The sequence below is a fragment of the Podarcis erhardii genome (genome assembly GCF_964252035.2).
Source record: "Podarcis erhardii genome assembly, chromosome: 12".
Taxonomy (NCBI): domain Eukaryota; kingdom Metazoa; phylum Chordata; class Lepidosauria; order Squamata; family Lacertidae; genus Podarcis; species Podarcis erhardii.
In genome coordinates, this window is record NC_138513.1 from 8,410,609 (window position 1) to 8,430,007 (window position 19,399).

Here is a 19,399-nt window from a genome sequence, read left to right on the forward strand (position 1 = left end):
TGTAAACAGGGATGTTTGTGAGGGTGTTTTGAGGGGGAGGCCCAGCAAGCTGTGTCACAGTATACGTAGAACCAAGAGACATGGACAGTGATGGAGCTGTTGCAGGAGCTGTGTCATGTTTGTCTCCCTGCCTGAGAATGTGAGAAACTACACCTACAGCAAGTGCAAACTGGTTGCCTTGCTGGAAGAGAAGATACATCAACTCAAGGTCCACCTATCCACACTTTGAGCTATCAGGCAAGATGAGGAATTTCTCCATAGAGCAGAGCAAGTTGAAAATATCTGAGATACTCCCTGGAAAAGTAAAGTTATCTCATGTGTTCTGCTACTGCGTGCTGTACTTCTGTCCATGCCTGGATTTTCCTATGGCTTTTATTTTATTGGCATTATATCATATCCATTTCTGAGTGTTTATCAGCACAAACCATATACAATGTGGAATAATTCGGCCTACAAAGCCATTTCCCCCAGGTCACACATCCGTCATATATGACACCCGTGAGTAGGGTAGGAAAAGGCACAGCTCCCTGCCAAAAAACAGGGTTTGAGGGGGGGGGATGTGCAAAGATGTTTTCCATTGCCCACACTGTTTGATTTCAAACCCTGCTTGCAGGCAAATGAAAATGCTTCATCTGATGTCATTGTGACATCAGATGACTGGCCCATGGGGAGTTGAGGAAGGACAAGATCCAGCCTCCTGGCCAGATCCGGCTTCCCATCCCTTTTTTACGTGACTTCTCAGAAGTAAATCCCATTGAGTTCAGGGAGGCTCACTTTCAGGCTAATTGGGCAAAGGATTGCAGCCTCAATGTCATATTCTCAGCTGCCCTGAGCATTTTCTTTCACATGTAAAGGCAGGATATGAATAAATAAATGCCCTCAGCCACCTGATTCCTGATCTCTTCACTCTCTCCACCCAGCCTCCTTGATGCCCCTGACGCCCAGAACTGCCTCCCAGAATGACGATGCAGAGCCAACTCTTCTCCACACCCTTCACAATTCTCCCCCAAACCCCAACAGTTCCAATCAATGAGCACAGCAAATTTAAAAACAAACAAAACAGTTGCTATCTTTCAGAAAGCATTTCTCATCAGCTGGGGAACTAGAGCTTGATATCAAAATATTTTGCTGCGTGAGACAGTGGCATTACTTTCACGCAGTTGACGTTCCATTATGTTTTTGTGGAGAAGCGGTGACTAAGAAACCAGGAGGCATTTGTATAACCCTGCACCGCTCAGCTGCTCTGTGAAATTCATGCAAGGGCAATGGGAGAATGTGGCACAAACCAAGTGGTAAACAAGGCACAGTGAAGGGAGAAGCTATTCACAGGAGCAATGGGGGCACATTTCCTCACACTATCACATACTGGCTGTGTAAATGTACTCTTGTAAGTGCTCTCAATCGTTTTAGGCTTTCACTTTCTTCTGCTGCTCTCATGTGGATCAAAGGATGCTGCAGGAACATTGGGTACCAGTGGTGCTGGGGTAACGTCTGGTTGGCATCCATCCGTCTCAGGAGAAAATGGAAGAGTGCACCTTCGGTGGTGAAGTCAAATTGCTGGAGAGTTACAGCGCCAGCTGTGGCTATAGAGACCGGTGCAGGAGAGACATGTTTCATTGCAATTGTTGAAGGTTGCCAGCAGAAACTTCTGACAAATGTAGAAACAAAATGGCAAGGCTTGCCTTCTGATTTTTGCAGCTTCTGAAATTGCACTTTAGTACCATTAATGAAACATGCAGACCCTGAATGGGTGCCTTGACAAAGATGTACTGCCTTTTTTGTACACTTATCAAAAAGCTGGAATTATCTGACATGTCAGGGTGTTCCTCCCACACACCCATGTTTATTTTTATGGCTTGCTCTTATACAGATCTAGCAGTTGTTTCCCATCCAAAGGACTGATCACATCCATAGCTTAGCTTCAACTATGTTGCTGTCATCAGGTACTCCCAGACTATTCACTGGGCCTAAGATGGTGTCCTTGTTTTAAAAAAGCAATGAAAAGGTGCCAAATACAGAGCCACTATAATTATAATCTGGCAGGCATTTCTGTGGCACCTTGGCAAAAGACCTCTTTTCATCTCTGTAGCTCCACAAGTCTCTTCTTTTCAGAAAACTACATTTATTTGCTTGATCTGGGTTTTCTGTAACCAAGAGCATTTTGGTTTAAAGTTAATATCAGCTGCAAAAGGGATTTAAGGTGCCCCGTCCTGTTGGAAGCTTAAGACTCCAGAAGATCAGCCTTGTGAATATGAAGAAACAATGGCAGGATAAATATGGAAAATCATGTTTCAACTCTCATCTAATTACTAGAACTGACTGTTTCCCCCATTACAAAATTTCATGCCTATGGAAAACAAGCATGTCACAGAGGTTTTTAGTTTTCAATGTCAGGGAGGTTTAAGAGACAGAGGAGAGAGAGAGAGAGCGCCTTCAGGCATGAAGTCTTCTATCTCCATTCTTCCGAATGTGAATATGAGTAACAAGGGACTGCAAGAGAAGCACCTCCACACGATATCTTCTTCCTCACTGCAGGTTCCTCTCTTCCCAGCCCAGTGCTATGATGGGGAGGAAAATCCCATTCCACCCGCTGATTGACGGAAGTGCAGAGGGGAAGCTGTAGGTTTTCTTGTGTGTGTGCCACATGCCTGTCCACATTGCATGTGCTGCTGTGAGTATAGTGCAATGCCCACTTTGATTACACTTACTTTCACTTTGGCTATTCAGCCTTTCAGAATAAAAATGTCAGCCGCCCGTGTTCTAATAAAAAGCAGTTCCATGCTTTCCTAAGCTTGTTTGCTGGAGATTGTGTTGCTCCTTTGCTCTTTCTGGAGGAAACCCAAGTCCTTTATCATCTGAGAGCACCCTGTGTTATTATTGTTAGGCAGTCTTATTAAGAATGATACAAGGAAGTGTTCTTTCTGTGACTTCAAGTCATTGAAGTTTGATTGTGATTTTTTTAATATCAAGGTAAGGCAGCCCCAGCAACATTTGCTGACTTTAATGAAGTGTTCCATGTTTGAACAGTCCAGCTTGCCTCCTTATGTATCAGGATGAGATGGAAGAATTGTATTTTAAGGAAGGAAATTTAAATGGTCATGAAACAATACCATGTATGACCCTTACTCCTCCTAATTTGAAGTTCTAGCTTAAACAAATCCTTTTTTAATTCTCTTGTGCAGTTTTTTATGGAATGGCAATAACAATTAGCATCCTCCTTCTGTAAAGTTTATCCATATATTTAACATGAAAAACACTAAGTGCCACTTATTGTACAATTTTAGCTAGATTAGATTGTGGTTCCTTTGTTAAATCTGGACCCTTTCTCTTCATATACCAGACAAGAGTGGAAAATTTATACAAAGAAGGAAAATGTAGGCATGAAATGTAGGATTTGTAATTGGGCTATACTACTAAATAGTACTGGCATGTCAGTCAATTGACCACATATCATCAGCTGATAGCCAAAATTATCTGATCAGTCATATTGTTTAAAAAATAAGGATCCCACTGTGTTGGCAGCTTACCATTTTTTATTCCATTATGGTGTCATTTGTTAGCAAGGGCAACAGCGAGGCTACTTGCACTCTAGCCCTATCACAGACAGGGGCAAACCTAGCAATGTAACAAAGCTTCTCTTACTGGCAACCTGAAATTATAGCAGGCTGTGTCCAAACACAAGCAGAGAAACACAAGCAGCCATGGGTGACAAAGGTCACTGCCCAGAATTCAATCTTGCCTGTTACAGGAATCAAGGAGGAGGACCCTGTCAGTAGGAACTGGCTATCTCTTCTATAAAGTTCTTGCGAGCATTTAGACTGTGATCTTAGCTGTCAAAAGAACCAGAGATGCTGGTTGAAGTAAAACACATAACATTTTTCTCTAAGAAGGCTTTCCCCTGCGGTGTGTATAATAAAAGCAAGAGTCAAAATCTTGGGGAAACATTTATTAAAAACTTGCTTGGGAACTGGCCCCAGTCCCCCGGTTCTTGAATCGTCAGTTTATACAAATAGTCATTTACAAATGAATTTGTTCTCAAGAGGCATTTCTAGAGATTTAGATGAATGAAAACAAAGAAAAGGCTAAAAAAAATACAGCTGGCAAAGAATTATATAAATAATATATTTATTTCTATAGCATCCTGTTAGTAAAGGAAAGTTATATCTAGGAGAGGTCTACTTATATTCCCAAGGTGACCATTTTCTGTTTTTCTTGTATTCCAGAAGAGATTCAGAATAAAACTTACAACTGATGATGGATTTAGTAAAGGGCACAAACGAGTGACTTTAAGTCACATTGCCAACCTGTGCCACAGGAGGTGTTTTAATTTCTCAGCAAAGTGCAGCACTTTCAGCATAGGCACACAACCAATGGGGAGGCTTGTCCAAGTTTTCTTCTTAGTAGTAGCAGAGTCTCTGTAGAACAGTTCCTTATATTAACCAGATCTCCCTTCTCTAGCTTCCATTGACTTTTGCATTGCTAATTCCTCCTCCTTCTTTTTATAAACCTTTAAGAGATATTCATCGGGCTCAATTCCCTTTTCCTGTAATTCAGACATGATCTTTCTCAACCTTTCCAGTGTCCTTGCACTCTGCAACTTCCGAGTGGTGATGTACAGAGTGAACTCTTCCAAACTCATCAGCTTACAAGTATCAACCTCACAGATATTTCTAACGTCTTTAGTTTTATTCACCTGTGGGAAGAAAACAAGGCCTGACATTCTCTCCAGGTCTTCAATACTAACTTGGAATTCCGGCAGCTGGTGGTCAAAGCCAATAGCATCATTGGGTACCACAAAGGCCCCAAGTACCAAAGGATCTGTCGATGTTTCACTTCTTCGGGCCAGAATCACTTTGTAAAGATGCGAGGGTACAGCCACATCATCTTTTCCAATTACCTATCAGCAGAGCAGAGAGATTATATCACTCAAACTCATCAGAAAGGAGGCCATAATCCTCCCATATCTAGAACTAAAATTTTCTACATAATGTGCAGCTGCCAAACAGATTAAAAGGAACACCATACTGAAGACTCCACTACCTCAATATCAAACCAGCTGCAGTTCTCTCATGTAGAGCTGCCAAAATAAACTCAAGCTGATAATTGACAATGTTCCCATTCATGAAATACATAAATGAAATATGGTAAAAGGAAAACGTGATGACTACCTTCTATAGTTTAAAAACCAAAGACAAAAAGCCCATGGAATCTGTGAATAGTACAAGAGGCAATCAATATAACAACAGATTATTATAACAATGATATTGAAGTAATAGTACATAAGAATTTATTTGAAATGGTCTCCAATTGTAACACATGGAAATTAGGCACAATATAACCAAAAAAGCACTAAAAAGACCAAAAATATAAATTTCCTAGTGAAGAAGAATCTATTACAGAGTTCTTGGTGAGATCTCTTAAAAGTCTGACAAGGAGACAAGAACAGATTTTGGAGAAGGACAGTAATAAGCATCATAAATTCTCTGTGAAAGCATGTCTACTTTACACACAATCTGGTTAAATAGCAATGACCCTGCCTTCTTTTATGGTATCCTGGGAACAGATTAGCAGTCTCAATTATAAAGAACAAGAGGGACAAGTGACAAAATGTCAAGTTTTCAGTTCAGGGCCATCACCTTTTCCAAGATACTGTATTCCCTTTCCTTCTCCCCTGTCCTCCATTTCCCATAGCCTAACATACGCCCCACACAACAGCCAGTCAGCATTTTGTGATCATTAAGCATGCTTTTTATTTTTACTTTATTTATACTTATGCATCATACAAACACGAAATAAAACAAGCAAATAATACCAAAACAGAAAAAATGCAAAGCCAGAAATACAAAAATACAAACATAATGACATACACATAGATCACTGAGCATGTTCAGTCTTCTTTGGGCTGTTTTTTTAAGGGGTGTGTGTCTCCCCTCCCTTTTTCTGGACTTCTGCAAACCTTGGGGCTCCCCTGAGTCTGCTGATACCTCACTCTTGTGCATGGACATAGCATGCTAATTTTTGGCTAAACAGGTATCAGCTCTCAGAGAATGTTTGCTATTAGTATAAATGATTCTTTGATCTTCTGGAAAGCTGACAAGTCTACTGAAGTTGGTTTTAAGGGAGCCATGACAATGAAACCAGTTTAAAACTGGCTTATAGTGGTACTGCCAAGCTTGGGGAAAACATTTTATCAGGACGGTTAAACAGATGCTGTATAAATCAACAATGATGTTTGTTTCCCCCCCACAGATTGTTTCAGAACACTGATTGCAAAAAATTCCTCTTGTACCCTATACAACTGATTTGCCATTAAACTGATCAAAATGAAGAGGTGCTAAATTTGCTGTGATTGCAGGAAAAGAAAATATTTACCAAAGACAGATGTCTTTCATTTATAACACACACAAGTTGTTTTCCAGGTCATAGCTGATTACTTAAAAACAAAATGGTTTTAGTATCAGTATGTCAGACTTAGGACCAACACACTCTGCTTCACATGCTATATAATATAGTCACATATATGAGAGCAGGTTTTCACCCAATTTATGGAACTTTTTTCACAACATGAAGACAGGACTGCATTTCTATTTGAAAGCTACTCTGGGAGTAAAAATGCTTTAAATAGGCACATAAAAGCACACTGGAGGATGTATGTACAAATCTGAGGATAGAGCAAGGCCTGGGGAAAAAACAAAAAACTGCTTCCATGTGACTAGGGGCTCCATGTTGAAAGTATGAAGTATATATTTGTGCAATATCGACCAGCTCAGATGCTACAATCAGCAGTATCATCATCATGTTGAGGGCTGCCCAGCTGGCACTGAACTATGACAAGGTCTTTCCAGTGATAGCTCCCTGTTTGTGGAATGCCCACCTAGTGAGGTGTGTCCGCCTCCCTCATTACTATATTGAGTTTCAGAAGCAATTTGAAAATATTCCTGTTTATTCAGGCATTTGATGGCTGAAAGGAACTATTCCTGGCAACCTTGAGATCTCTGGTTGAGATAATGGTTTTATTAACAGTTTTAAGAATATTTTTAATATTCTAAAAATACTGATGTGTTTGCTGCCTTGGGCTCTTTTGGAAGGAAGGTGGGACATACATACATACATACATACATACATACATACATACATAAACGTATTTATTTAAACAAATAAATGTATTTTTAAAAATAAATAAATGTAAAGGGTGATATATGCTGGGAGGGGAGAAGAACATTGGCAATGGAGGATCATCCCCGTGCTCAGTTGGAAGGATACGAAGAAGAAGAAGAAGAAGAAGAAGAAGAAGAAGAAGAAGAAGAAGAAGAGAAGAGGAGGAGTTTGGATTTGATATCCCGCCTTTCACTCCCTTTAAGGAGTCTCAAAGCGGCTAACATTCTCCTTTCCCTTCCTCTCCCACAACAAACACTCTGTGAGGTGAGTGGGGCTGAGAGACTTCAAAGAAGTGTGACTGGCCCAAGGTCACCCAGCAGCTGCATGTGGAGGAGCGGAGACTCGAACCCAGTTCCCCAGATTACAAGACTACCGCTCTTAACCACTATACCACACTGGCTCTCAGTTAAACGCTTGTTAAAAATCTGGAATTCTCAAGCTGATCTTCCTCCTCTTTCATTCCATTCCATTTTGCAAGTCTTGAGTGACACACAAACCACTCAGCTATGTAGATATAACAGCTTTCTTGTTCTTTTCAAAGTTACAGAACCCGTTTTGTGAACAGCATGGAATCCTGGACTTCCATGGCTCATGAGGGAGAAGTGTGTGGTCTCTGCATGTAGGACCCGCTCGTCCATGAGGCGGAGTGAAGCAGCCTGCCTTGGGTGGTGATATCTTGCGCCGAAGTGCCCCCGCAGGTGCTCCACTCACCACAGGTGGAGTTGTGCAACTACTGCTGCAACTTCTAGCGAGATCTCACGAGATCTCTCCGGAAGCCGTTGCAGTGTGACCCCAGGAAGTGAGGCTTGGGGGGGCGGGGGGCAGCATAGTACAGCACCTTCCTGTTTTGCCTACAGTGGTGAAATGGAATGGACCGCCTCTGCCTTCATGCACAGAGCTCTGACATCCACAAGGATCTATCAGAGCCTCTGGAGCACAACAAAGTGGTTAAAGACTGTGTACTTTTATGTGATCAGCTATGGTAGTGCTTTCTTATTTGTAATGGGAGGTAGCAGTATCTTGCACAGAAGTAGCGAAAATACCAATCAACTGACAGAGCAACAACAAGAACAAGAGACTAACTCCCACCACGTGAACGGCACTGCAAAAGACTTTTATGATTATAGTGCATTTTTGAGACAGGTAATGTGCATTGTTCCACATGATTGCTCAGCCCAAGCAAGCTGAAAAAATATCAGCATGTTCATAAGCTATGTCTTTGTAGTTTTGGAAGTAATGTCTTCATTCTGAGACGCGGTTCAAGCATGGGACTCTGGATATTTTATGCCCGAGTGCCACCTAGTGGCTTTTTAGATGTAGGTGCTCTACTCAAGAGCTTGCACATCAATTTCCATAATTTAGATCCGACACACATTTCTCTCGCTGCTTGACTGAGACAGACAGAGAGCATATGCCCTTATGGTAAGTGAACGGAAAGCATCTGAAAACTATTCATGCACACATGTCTTCTTTGATTTGTGATCATCTATTCACATACAAGGGATGATGAGAGAGTCACCATTTGCATCTTCTGCTGCAGCAGCGACACAGTCTGGCCAGAGAACAGCAGTGGCCTTTTTACACTGTCAAAGACTTGCTGTGATTTAAAAGCTAGCACAAATAAAAACAAACTACAGTATTACATAGTGGAATTTGGTCCTCCCATCATGCAATCTAATTTACTGTTTCATTTGTACGATTTGTATCCAGCCTTTCATCATAAAATGGCAGGTCACAAAATACAAAAACAAACAAACATAAAAACAGCCTTTAAAAATAATACAACTTTAAAAATATGGAATCTGGTTTTGTATATAGATTATTTATTTTAAATCATTTTTATACAACCTTTCATTTTTAAAAAATAAATTCAAAGCATGACTCACACCTCACAGCGTAACTGAGGTGGTCTAGGAAGATACCATGGTTAATGGTATCACAAACCGCTGAGACATCAAGCAAGAGCAACAATGTCACACAGACGCTGTCTCTCTTCTGGGTCATCCATTAGGGCAACCAAGGCCCATTCCCTCCTGAAACTCGAATGGATCTAGAATGGGTCTAGATAATTGGTCTTCCTCCCACCTCAGTCTTGCAAATGGACTACTAAGTACCTTCCACAAAATGGACACAGTAGCAACCAGATGGCGCCATCATTAGCACAAAGAGAGGATCCAAAAACACACAGTTCATAAGGAAATAGAGCAAAGCATTGCTTAGGGGCTGGGGAAAATAAGTGGTTTAATTCACAATATAATCACAGTTACAGGACATGTTGCTGAACCTCTATCAATTTTGTTCTGCTAACTTACTATATATAGATTTGTTGACACCACTGGGTTAGTTTGGAAGACTTCAGTGTTGTGGGAGACAACAGAGAGTGGCTTGCCACCACACTGTTCTGATTTTGCTGAGACTGGTATAAAAAGGAACAGCTAGCAGAGGCATACCTTTATGTCAGATCTATCTAACACAATTACCTCTACCCAAGTTGATTTAAAATAAGGTGACATCTAGGCTTTCCACAAAGTCTCCTTGCTAGTTGATTCCAGGATGGCATGTCTGCTCCATCAGTGAAGCTTTGTCCTGGGCTGACCAGAACGGCTCTCTCCTGTAGACAGGAGGGACCAGCCACACCAAATGTGTACAGTAAGCCACCTTTGTTCAGTTATGATCATCTGTTGTAGTTAAAACCTTTTGGGACCAGCAACAAGATTTACTGCAACAGGACCTTGTGAGTGATTTATTCGAAGCTGGAAAAAATGAGCTGCTTTGTTGTTTTTGTCTATGCTTAACCCACAATTCACCAGCAACTGCTAAATCATATTTTATGAGATCCTGTGACTGAGAAAACTGTATTTATTTCTGGGGCACTCACAGTGAGGGGTGCTAGCCCCATCACCTGCTATTAGCATGTCAGGGCTTTGTTCCAACCTTAGTACTTGCTTTGAGGAAACTCTTCCCATTTTGCAGCCCACCCAAAGATAGCAGCTACAACAGGTCAACAAAGAGAGGGAGAATTCCAATCTGCTATGACAGGTAAGTGTGCAAAGTGAATGATTACAACACATGAAAAAAACCAATGTGTCCGCATATCACTACCAGTGTCAATTACTGAAAGTATACCTGGAACAATGTTCCAGTGTAATAGCTTCTCTCGGTTTCGTACTGCTGCTGAAATCTGGGTCTCATGACTTTGAATTGTTTGATGGTGTGTTTCAGCTGGAGTATTGGTCGACATTTCTAACTTTACTAGACACATACCACATTATTCATAGGACTGAATGTCAGGAACCATTGTCCTATTCTACCCTAGTAAAGGTAAAGGGACCCCTGACCATTAGGTCCAGTTGTGACCGACTCTGGGGTTGTGGCGCTCATCTCGCTTTATTGGCCGAGAGAGCCAGCGTACAGCTTCTGGGTCATGTGACCAGCATGACTAAGCCACTTCTGGCGAACCAGAGCAGCACACGGAAACGTCGTTTACCTTCCCGCCGGAGTGGTACCTATTTATCTACTTGCACTTTGACGTGCTTTCGAACTGCTAGGTTGGCAGGAGCAGGGACCAAACAACGGGAGCTCACCCCGACGCAGGGATTCGAACTGCCGACCTTCTGATCGGCAAGTCCTAGGCTCTGTGGTTTAACCCACAGCGCCACCCACGTCCCTTTTCTATTCTACCCTACCTGGGAGCAAAATAAATTACCCCAAACAAACTGTGTTCACAATGGCTACTGCACAACCCTGAAACTGGCATCAGCAGACAACCTGACCCAAACCCAAATCTGAACTTCTTGTAGGTGTCACAAAAACATTTATTTGAACTTAGCATTTGGTGGTGGGAATAAATGCTGGCGATATGATGGGGTTTTAACATTCAAGGCATGATCCAAATAAAAGTTGGTGTGCAGTTAAGTAATTATAGTGCAATCCTATGTTTAGTCATGATTATGTTGAGGTATATGGGCCATAGCTCAGTGACAGAGCATCTGCTTTGCATGCAAAAGGTCTCAGATTCAATTCCTGGCATCTCCAGGTAGGGCAAGGGAAGAATTAACCTCTGCAACCTTACCACTAGGCAGCATAGACAAAACAAACAAACAAAGACAGCTAGATGGACCAATGGTATGACTCAGTATAAGGCAGCTTCCTGTGTTCTCAAGGAGATCAAAGCAATGTAACTGTGCTGGATTAAACAGTTAAGACCCATTTATTTCAATGGAATTTAGGCACTGACTATGATTGAAAAGCAATTGAATAATCATCTGCCTTTGAAACTATTTATTGATTACATTTAGATAAATCAACAAATTACCCAAATGTCAATGTAAGTGCTTTTTTTTGAAATACCGAAAGTAAAATAACTTTTCATAGATCATAGCATCATAGAGTTGGAAGGAACCCAATGCAGGAATATGCAGCTGTCCCATATGGGGATCAAACCTGCAACCTTGACATTATTTTAATATTTGATAAACAAAAACTACTTCTAATTGTCAGAAAGAAAACCACCTTTAACATCTTATTGTAATTTTCCAAACAAAATTAGTATTTAAAAAGCAAAGCTAGTCTAAATTTGCTGTCCTGTGAATTATAAGTGACCTATGATTAATCAACTACAACTTTCATTGACTAATTTACCAATTAAACACTGTAGCCCTATTTATTCTTCACTTTTTAAATTGTAAGTGGTATCTCTGGGAGTATGTGAGCTAACATCACATCTTCCATTTACAAAATGTGGGGTTTTATGGCACAAAACTGGCCTCATTTTTATGGGACAGAGAATACACAGAACTCTCTAAAAGTATTAAGTTTTCCAATACAAAAATCCAAATGGGTCAGAGGCAAGTAGTGTTTCATGCTTCCAGAAAGTCACTGAAAAACCCACCACTTAAAACTTAGAAGAAAAATGCATTTTCACCCAGCCTTTCCCTTAAGTTGGTAATACGAAGTGTAACAGTAGAACTTTGCCTGCCAACTGTTCCCCAGATGAAGCGTTCTTTTAGCAACATATATAAACAGCTATCATATAACCCTTCTCTAGCTGTAGCAGAGAAAGTGACCTGAAGAAACTATTAGAGAAATACACCTTTAAAAAAAGATACTTGCTGTCTTGGCAACATAAACAGGCAGAGTGTAAGAAGAAATATACAGTGTCCTCTAGTGAGTGGGCAATGCAATGCCGCCACTGTAAACAAAATTAGTGGATATCACTGGACCTTTGCCTCAAAGATGGCAATTACCTGAGATTTCTGCAGGGTACGGTCAATAGAAATCAAATTTCATCAAGACTTAGCTGCCAGCACACATTATCCACCACTGCACACTTCACCTTTCATCAGAGGCAATGTTGTCAGATGCATTAAAACAACATCCACAGAAACTCTGTGTGCCCCAGTGACCCTTTCCTTCCCGAATGTACTTCAGAATCCTTGAGATCTTGGTGGAACTCTGTAGGCTCAGAAAAATAACCTTATTCCACCTCATCCACAAACTATGTTGTTCCGCTCCAGGCAAGGCTGCGCCACAAGAACTGCCATACCAAATCAGGCTAAAGAGCCATCTAGCCAAGTCCTCTGCCTCTAAGGGCGGCCAGCCAGGTGCTTCAGGGGAGCTCACACGCATGATGGAGATAGCAATCCCCTGTAAGCCTACTACCCCTATGAGTGATCTAATCCATTTTTAAAGCTGCTGGTGCTACAGGCCATCAAAACATTCTGTGGCAGTGATGACCACCACAGATGTGGACATACCGCTCCACTGGTCTGCCCTGAATCAAATCTTAGTCAAGTTCATTGGATGACCTTAGAATTGTAGCCTTTTAGAAACACATAAATCAGAGAAACTATCTTAACTTTCAAAGTGAGCCACAGCCAACATTACTGATACTCATTTTTAAATCATCTATCTAGGACCAGAATAACGAGAAGGTGGTGTCCAAAAATTCATTTAACTGCAATATAATTGTGTGGTGATTACTAGACACACTATCCTTCTTGTTTCTTGATTAATCAGCCATCTAACACCAGAATAACGAAAAGGTGGGGTCCAAAAAAAATCATTTAACTGCAATATAACTGTGCAGTGATTTCTAGACACACTATCCTTCTTGTTTCAGAATAAGCCTATGGTTTCCTTGGGCACAGTGTCTCCAATGAAGTGTTTGGTTTTCCCAAGCTGTTACTTGAGCGATGACACTGACCATTAAATATCTTCCTGAAGATAACATTATTCTAACAGATATCACCTCAGGCCTGGCCCGTTCACTTGAGCTTTATTATAAACATCCTTTACAGAAGGGAACATTGGTGCTGTGCAGAAGTCGCTTCTTCATTAGATTTATTTTTCTGGTTACAATTGTCTTAAAAGAATATGAAGTGTCCACTACTCCATTACTCTCTGGATTACTGTTGTTATTGGGTGATTTTTACTGCTTTTGTCCTTTTTACGCAGCTTTTCAATCTCAGAAGGCTCTATCAGGAAGAGACTTCAGGGAGCTCCAAGTTAACATGAAGTGAAACCTAGACTCTGAAGGGGCTTCTGCTTGATGTTACTTCAGTATTTACTCCCGCTTTGGTCATATGTACTGAAATAGGAAAACCATGAAAGCCAATAATATATAGGACATCTCTCTTGACCTGGATATGATTGAATCCCTTTGTGTCCCCCTAAAAGGTGTTGACAGTACCACCAGGCAGCGACAAATGTATTGTGTCCTGCCTTCATTGTTTAAGGTAATTGTCCTTGAAATTAATGAGAAAATGATAACATATTCTTAGGAGATATTATTAGCATTCATATTAATTCTGCATCCCTCCTTCAGACATTGTTATTCTTTTGGAAGGATGTTTATCATTCCAATCTTGTGTACTAAATAGAAAATCTGCCTACTGTGTCTATCACACTCTCTTGTTCCCATCAGCATATAATTTATTTTTTAAAAGCATACAAAATTTCTTAGCAAAATTATGAGTTGGTACTGTTAGTGATACACTTATTTATTTTCTCACAATGCTATAAAAGCTACTAGTAATACAGGGTTGCTTTTTTTTTTTTAAGCCATCCCCCCAAATGTACAGAATATTTGCAGAGAAAATGCCTGTAATTCTTGAGAAATCATAGAATTGTAGAGTCTGAAGGGTCCGTGAGGGTCATGTAGTCCTACCATCTACAATGCAGGAATCTCAGCTCAAACATCCATGACAGGTGGCCATTCAACCTCTGCTTAAAAACCTCCATGGAAGGAGATTCTGCCACCTCCCGAGGGAGTCTGTTCCACTGTTGAACAGCTCTTACTACCAGAAAGTTCTTGTTTAGTCAGAATCTCATTTCTTCTAACTAGAATCTATCTTCTAAACTCTTTCCTAGAAAAAATTATATTAAGTTCCTCCGAAAAACCCTTAGTGAAAACAGCTGGTCAAAGTTCTTTAAAAACAACTGTTTATGACAGACAGAAAAAAGCTCTTTTTTATTTTTAAAAAAACCTTGTCATTAAAACTCAATTAAAAATATTTGATAAAAGCCCACAACTGCTTGCTAAGGCTGGCAGGGGAAAGGGTTTGTCCCCAGTGTTGTACTCAAATCTTTTTCAGATCATTAATTAGTAAAGCATGATTCCCCAGCATCCCGCGAAATCCATCAGAGAAGCATAATGGTTCAAAATGTAGATGATCTGACCTTCCTCAGAATGAAAAATCCTGAGGTTTCATACAGTAGGTTTGGTAAGACCCATTATCGACATGCTATTCACATTTTTAAAATAAAGTGAACAGAATAATTCAACATCATTAACAGTGAAAGGCAAACATAACTGAATAGCTATAATTGAATAACAAGGCAGACATTAATTAATGTGTATGCTTAATCAGCTAATTCACAAGCCATTTAGATTTAAGGCTTTGTAGTTGGAAAATCCCCTCCTAAAGGGTAAGGGCAGTTCTGTAAGAGAATGACCTGCCTAGAGGGCTTGTATAAATTCCCTTCTTTATTTCCCTTGTTTCATCCACTTTAAATCTGTTGGGGGAAGCAATCCAGGGCATTCTCCAACTCAGGGGAAAAAACTAGGGATCTGATCCAGCTTATTTAAAACAAATCCAAGCCAGTAAGCCATTTTTGGTGGCAAATGCTTCTTCAGGCAGTTGGAGCTGATACATTAACACATCAGCAAGAGCCTCTGAACAGCTCTCATAAACAGTGGGCTGCATCCAAGCAACAGATTCACAAAGTAAACCTGATAAAAATCACCTTATAATGTTTTTCATATGCCAAAAGTCAACATGAGAAATAATCCCTCTGACCATCTTGCTTTCTGGTGGATGTGTTTCATGGCAGAATTATATTTAACAGTGCAATTCTACACATGTCTAGTCAGAAGTAAGCCTGAGTCCTGTAGGACTTTGTTCTCAAGAAACTGTATATAGCTGGTGTGGGGAACCTTTGGCCCTCCAGATGTTGCTGAACTATGACTCCCATCATCATGATAGCTGTGCTTGCTGGGAGTTGTAGTTCAGTAACATTTGGAGGGCCAAAAGTTCCTCACACCTGGTGTATAGAGATGCTGCCTAATATGGTTTCTCACAGCAGCACTGTATTTATTCATTTGTGAGAATGATACTAGTTACAGTCTTGTTTGCAAAAGAATTCTTATTTTTGCTAAACATATTCCGTTTTATTCGTAATTTATCTAGTCGTTCTCATTGTTTAAATTAAATATAGTTAGGTTAAAAATAAAAGATCCAAGTCTGTCCATATACTTCAGCAATGAAATCCCCTCAAATAAGAGACTTTCAATGAAATATAAAGCATATATAAGGGGAAGAATCCAGAGTCTGGGAATTATGGGTGACAAAATTATAAATTTTGCCTTTAATATGGGTTCAATCTGAGTGAAATGTAGGAGGAAAAATGATTGCAAAAAGACACATTTAGAAACAAAGATCTGCTAGCAGACCAAAGTCACTAAACTGACATTCTCCAGAGAACAGCAGTATATAAAGCAAGATGCTGTCATTTTGATTTGCTCTGGACGAAGATGGAAAACCTGCTCCTGCCTCTCCAGTGACACAGAAGAGATTCTTCCTGTTGGCATTCTCTTTTACGTTTTCAGACATACATTTATATTCTGCAAATGTGTCTCCCAAATATCAAGTGTGGTCATCAAATGTTTCACCAAGGCAGACAAAACGATGGCACAGACCTTGAGACACACCAAATTCAGCCAACAGATAGCAGCAGCTTCACATTAATTTCTTTGGTAATGAGAAGTGGTAACATAACCCAAGCAAGGAGCAATGCCATAAGCAGTATTTTGGGAGTTCCTCTCTTTGCTTAAGAGATCTAAAAATAATCACATGTCCATAAGGGCAAAACAAAAACACAAAAACAATAGTATAAAGCCATTAATTTAATAGTTAACTTTAAACAGTGCACAGCCACTGGCTGAAAACAATTTAAGTGAGCTTGAAGAGGATATGGCTATAAACCAGAGCTAAAATAATTAATCTATGCATGTTTCACACATGCAGTTCCAAGGCTGCATCCAGTTCAACTCCTAATAAAACCTGCATGGCAGAAAACCCCCAACAAAATCAAAGAGGACTTTGTTCCAATTATATGGCTAGGTTCAATAGCTTACCTGATATACAACCCTTTTTTTCCCATCATCATCCATCTGAGGTAATGTCAAAGGTCCAGAAACAATCCAGACATCTTCAAATCTGTCAGTCAGTTCCCGGCAATACATTTCTAGCCTGAAATTAAGCCAAAATAGTTTAAACATATGGACTAGCCTGGGGCTGGGGAATTCCAAACATACCTAGAACAGAGAAGGGCAGTGGGGCATTTTAGGGATGGGATAACATTTCCCAAGCTAAATATATTAAGTAAGCATGATGAGCAAATGTGAGCTTTAATCTTCAGTTTATTCCTATATGGCGCTTTAGCTCGGCAACCAGATCACAAATCAGGTCTCTGCCTTGTTTGCTTCCATTCATATGTATCTTTGCACATGCTTGTGTTATTGTTTGGTCTGTACCTTGGGGAAGCTATTAGTGGAAATGCTTTGTTTCCAACATGCTCAGCAAGGAGAGGTCAGAGTGTATCTGTTTACAATGAGTAGTAGGCAGAGACCCATTCCTGGACTCACCCACATTAGTAGCTACCAAATTAACAGAAACCATTATCATACTGTTTTCCCTGCTTGAAGCGAGCTAATTCTATTTCTGTGCTAGTGTGTGTCTAATTAATTGAATTCCATTCCATTCCATTGGATTTGTAGGCTTTAAAATGCCGTGCACTGTGTGCCTTCAGGAAGAGAAATATTATAAATCTCAATAAATAAATATATGAACCCTGGACTAAGGCATAATATGCCTGCCACTTGCCCTGGGCAGCACTTCTCTCTTTGCATAAACAGACTATAGGAGCTTTCTGGCTAGATCACCAGAATGTTAATATGTGTACTCCTCCCCAGAGAAAGCTACATAGTTTCTCTAGTTTATTTCTTCATTTTTGGTCTTCTTCCCTTGCCTCCCTCTCTCCAGGTTAGGCTGACACATGATTAAAATGTTTAAAATATCACTAAACAAAATTTTACCTTGAATTTAGTTAATCTAGTAACAATTTACCTATTCCAGAATCCAGCATTATTTTGATAGTTCTGGGGTACAATGTTGGATAGATAAAATGTTTCTGCCATAGCCTTCTGTAAGAAAAAAGAATTGTAAACGAAATTTTGGATGGATACCCAGACCTACTTAAATGCTCAGAATGAAACAGAATAAAGCAGTCAAATGTCAATGTTTATCTCTTTCAGCAAGAACCACCAAGAAGAACATTCTAATACATTTACACACAGAACATCATTCTGTTACATGATATATTACATTTCAAAACTGGTGCCTTCAAATTCAATCTGCTTTTTAAATTACTCACTTCCCCCTGGTCACTACAGCTAGCACAGTCTTCCCCAAATTGTTGGTCTCCAGATGTTCTGGAATACCTCTCACCATCTCTAATCAATGGCCATATTAGCTGGGGATAATGTGAGTTGTAATCTAAAATGTCAGTTGGGCGCCAAACTGGAGAAGACTGGGTTAGCAATATTTTCCAGTTCTCTCAAAGCACTTTCACAGCTCTGTCATTGATTTGAGGAACCATGGATTCTGTTCCAGTCCCCTCCCCTTCAAAGAAACAACAAGCCAAGAATTAAGTAGCAGTCCTACTGGTGAATATTTGTTATCCCCAGCTGGTGCCATATGGCCTCGTGACCAGCCACTCCCGATGTAGTCTTCATTCAAGGCAGTGAATATTGGAGGGATGCTAGGATCTGGTCTAAATTTGCAACGTTTTCTGTCTGCATTGCCTGAGGAACAAAAACAAGTTGCTCAGCAAACCTTTTCTTTTTTTAAGAAAACAAAAACTATACTAAATGCAACTGACAAAACTGCAAAATAAACGGCAATCCTAAACAATATCCTAGAATACAGTCCGTTCACATGGAGCACTGACAAGGCTTATTGATCTCCATTATTATCCTGTGTGAGTTGGCAATGTGCATTCAAGACTCCCATGAAACTCTGCATTGCAAGGAAAAACCAGTAGGTGAGCTGTCTTTCAGGGAAGATTGTTCTTTATTACTGATGTTTCTCACCGAGAAACCTGGTAAGCCTCAGATGAGTTCTCTACTCCAGTGTTTCCCAACCTTTTTTGGGCAAAGGCACACTTGTTTCATGAAAAAAATCTCGAGGCACACCACCATTAGAAAATGTTTAAAAAATTAACTCTGTGCCTATATTGACTATATATAAAGTAACTCTCTTTAATAGGCATCAAATAAACACAAAGAAAGTAAAGTATTTTTCGCCCCATAGGACGCACTTTTTCCCCTCCAAAAATAAAGGGGAAATGTGTGTGCGTCCTATGGGGCGAATGCAGGCTTTCGCTGAAGCCTGGAGAGCAAGAGGCATCGGTGCGCACTGACCCCTCTTGCTCTCCAGGCTTCAGGAAGCTGTCCGCAAGCCTTGCGCGCCCGGCAGGAGCTCCCGCCCAGCGCGCAAGGCTTGGGGCGGCAGCCTGTTGCCCGAAGCACAGGGAGCCCTCCGGAGGGCTCCCCGTGCTTCGGGCGAGTGTCTCCAAGGCTTGCGCGCCCGGCAGGAGCTCCCGCCGGGCGCGCAAGGCTTGAGGCGGCAGCCTGTTGCCCGAAGCACAGGGAGCCCTCCGGAGGGCTCCCCGTGCTTCG

At 40.7% G+C, this 19,399-nt stretch overlaps 1 protein-coding gene across 3 annotated transcripts in view; it reads right to left on the bottom strand.

The window, feature by feature from the left end:
• Positions 1-3,931: 3,931 nt before the first annotated feature.
• EXOG (exo/endonuclease G) overlaps positions 3,932-19,399 on the bottom strand; it is a 209,295-nt gene continuing 193,827 nt past the window's right edge. For all 3 annotated transcript variants that reach the window (XM_081834501.1, XM_081834502.1, XM_081834500.1), the window contains exons 3-6: positions 18,384-18,523; positions 17,787-17,863; positions 16,796-16,910; positions 3,932-4,897 (exon numbers count right to left, since the gene is read on the bottom strand). In XM_081834501.1, the coding sequence (XP_081690627.1) occupies positions 4,436-4,897; positions 16,796-16,910; positions 17,787-17,863; positions 18,384-18,523 (794 nt within the window). In that variant the 3' untranslated portion in view covers positions 3,932-4,435. The remainder of the gene's footprint in view (positions 4,898-16,795; positions 16,911-17,786; positions 17,864-18,383; positions 18,524-19,399) is intronic.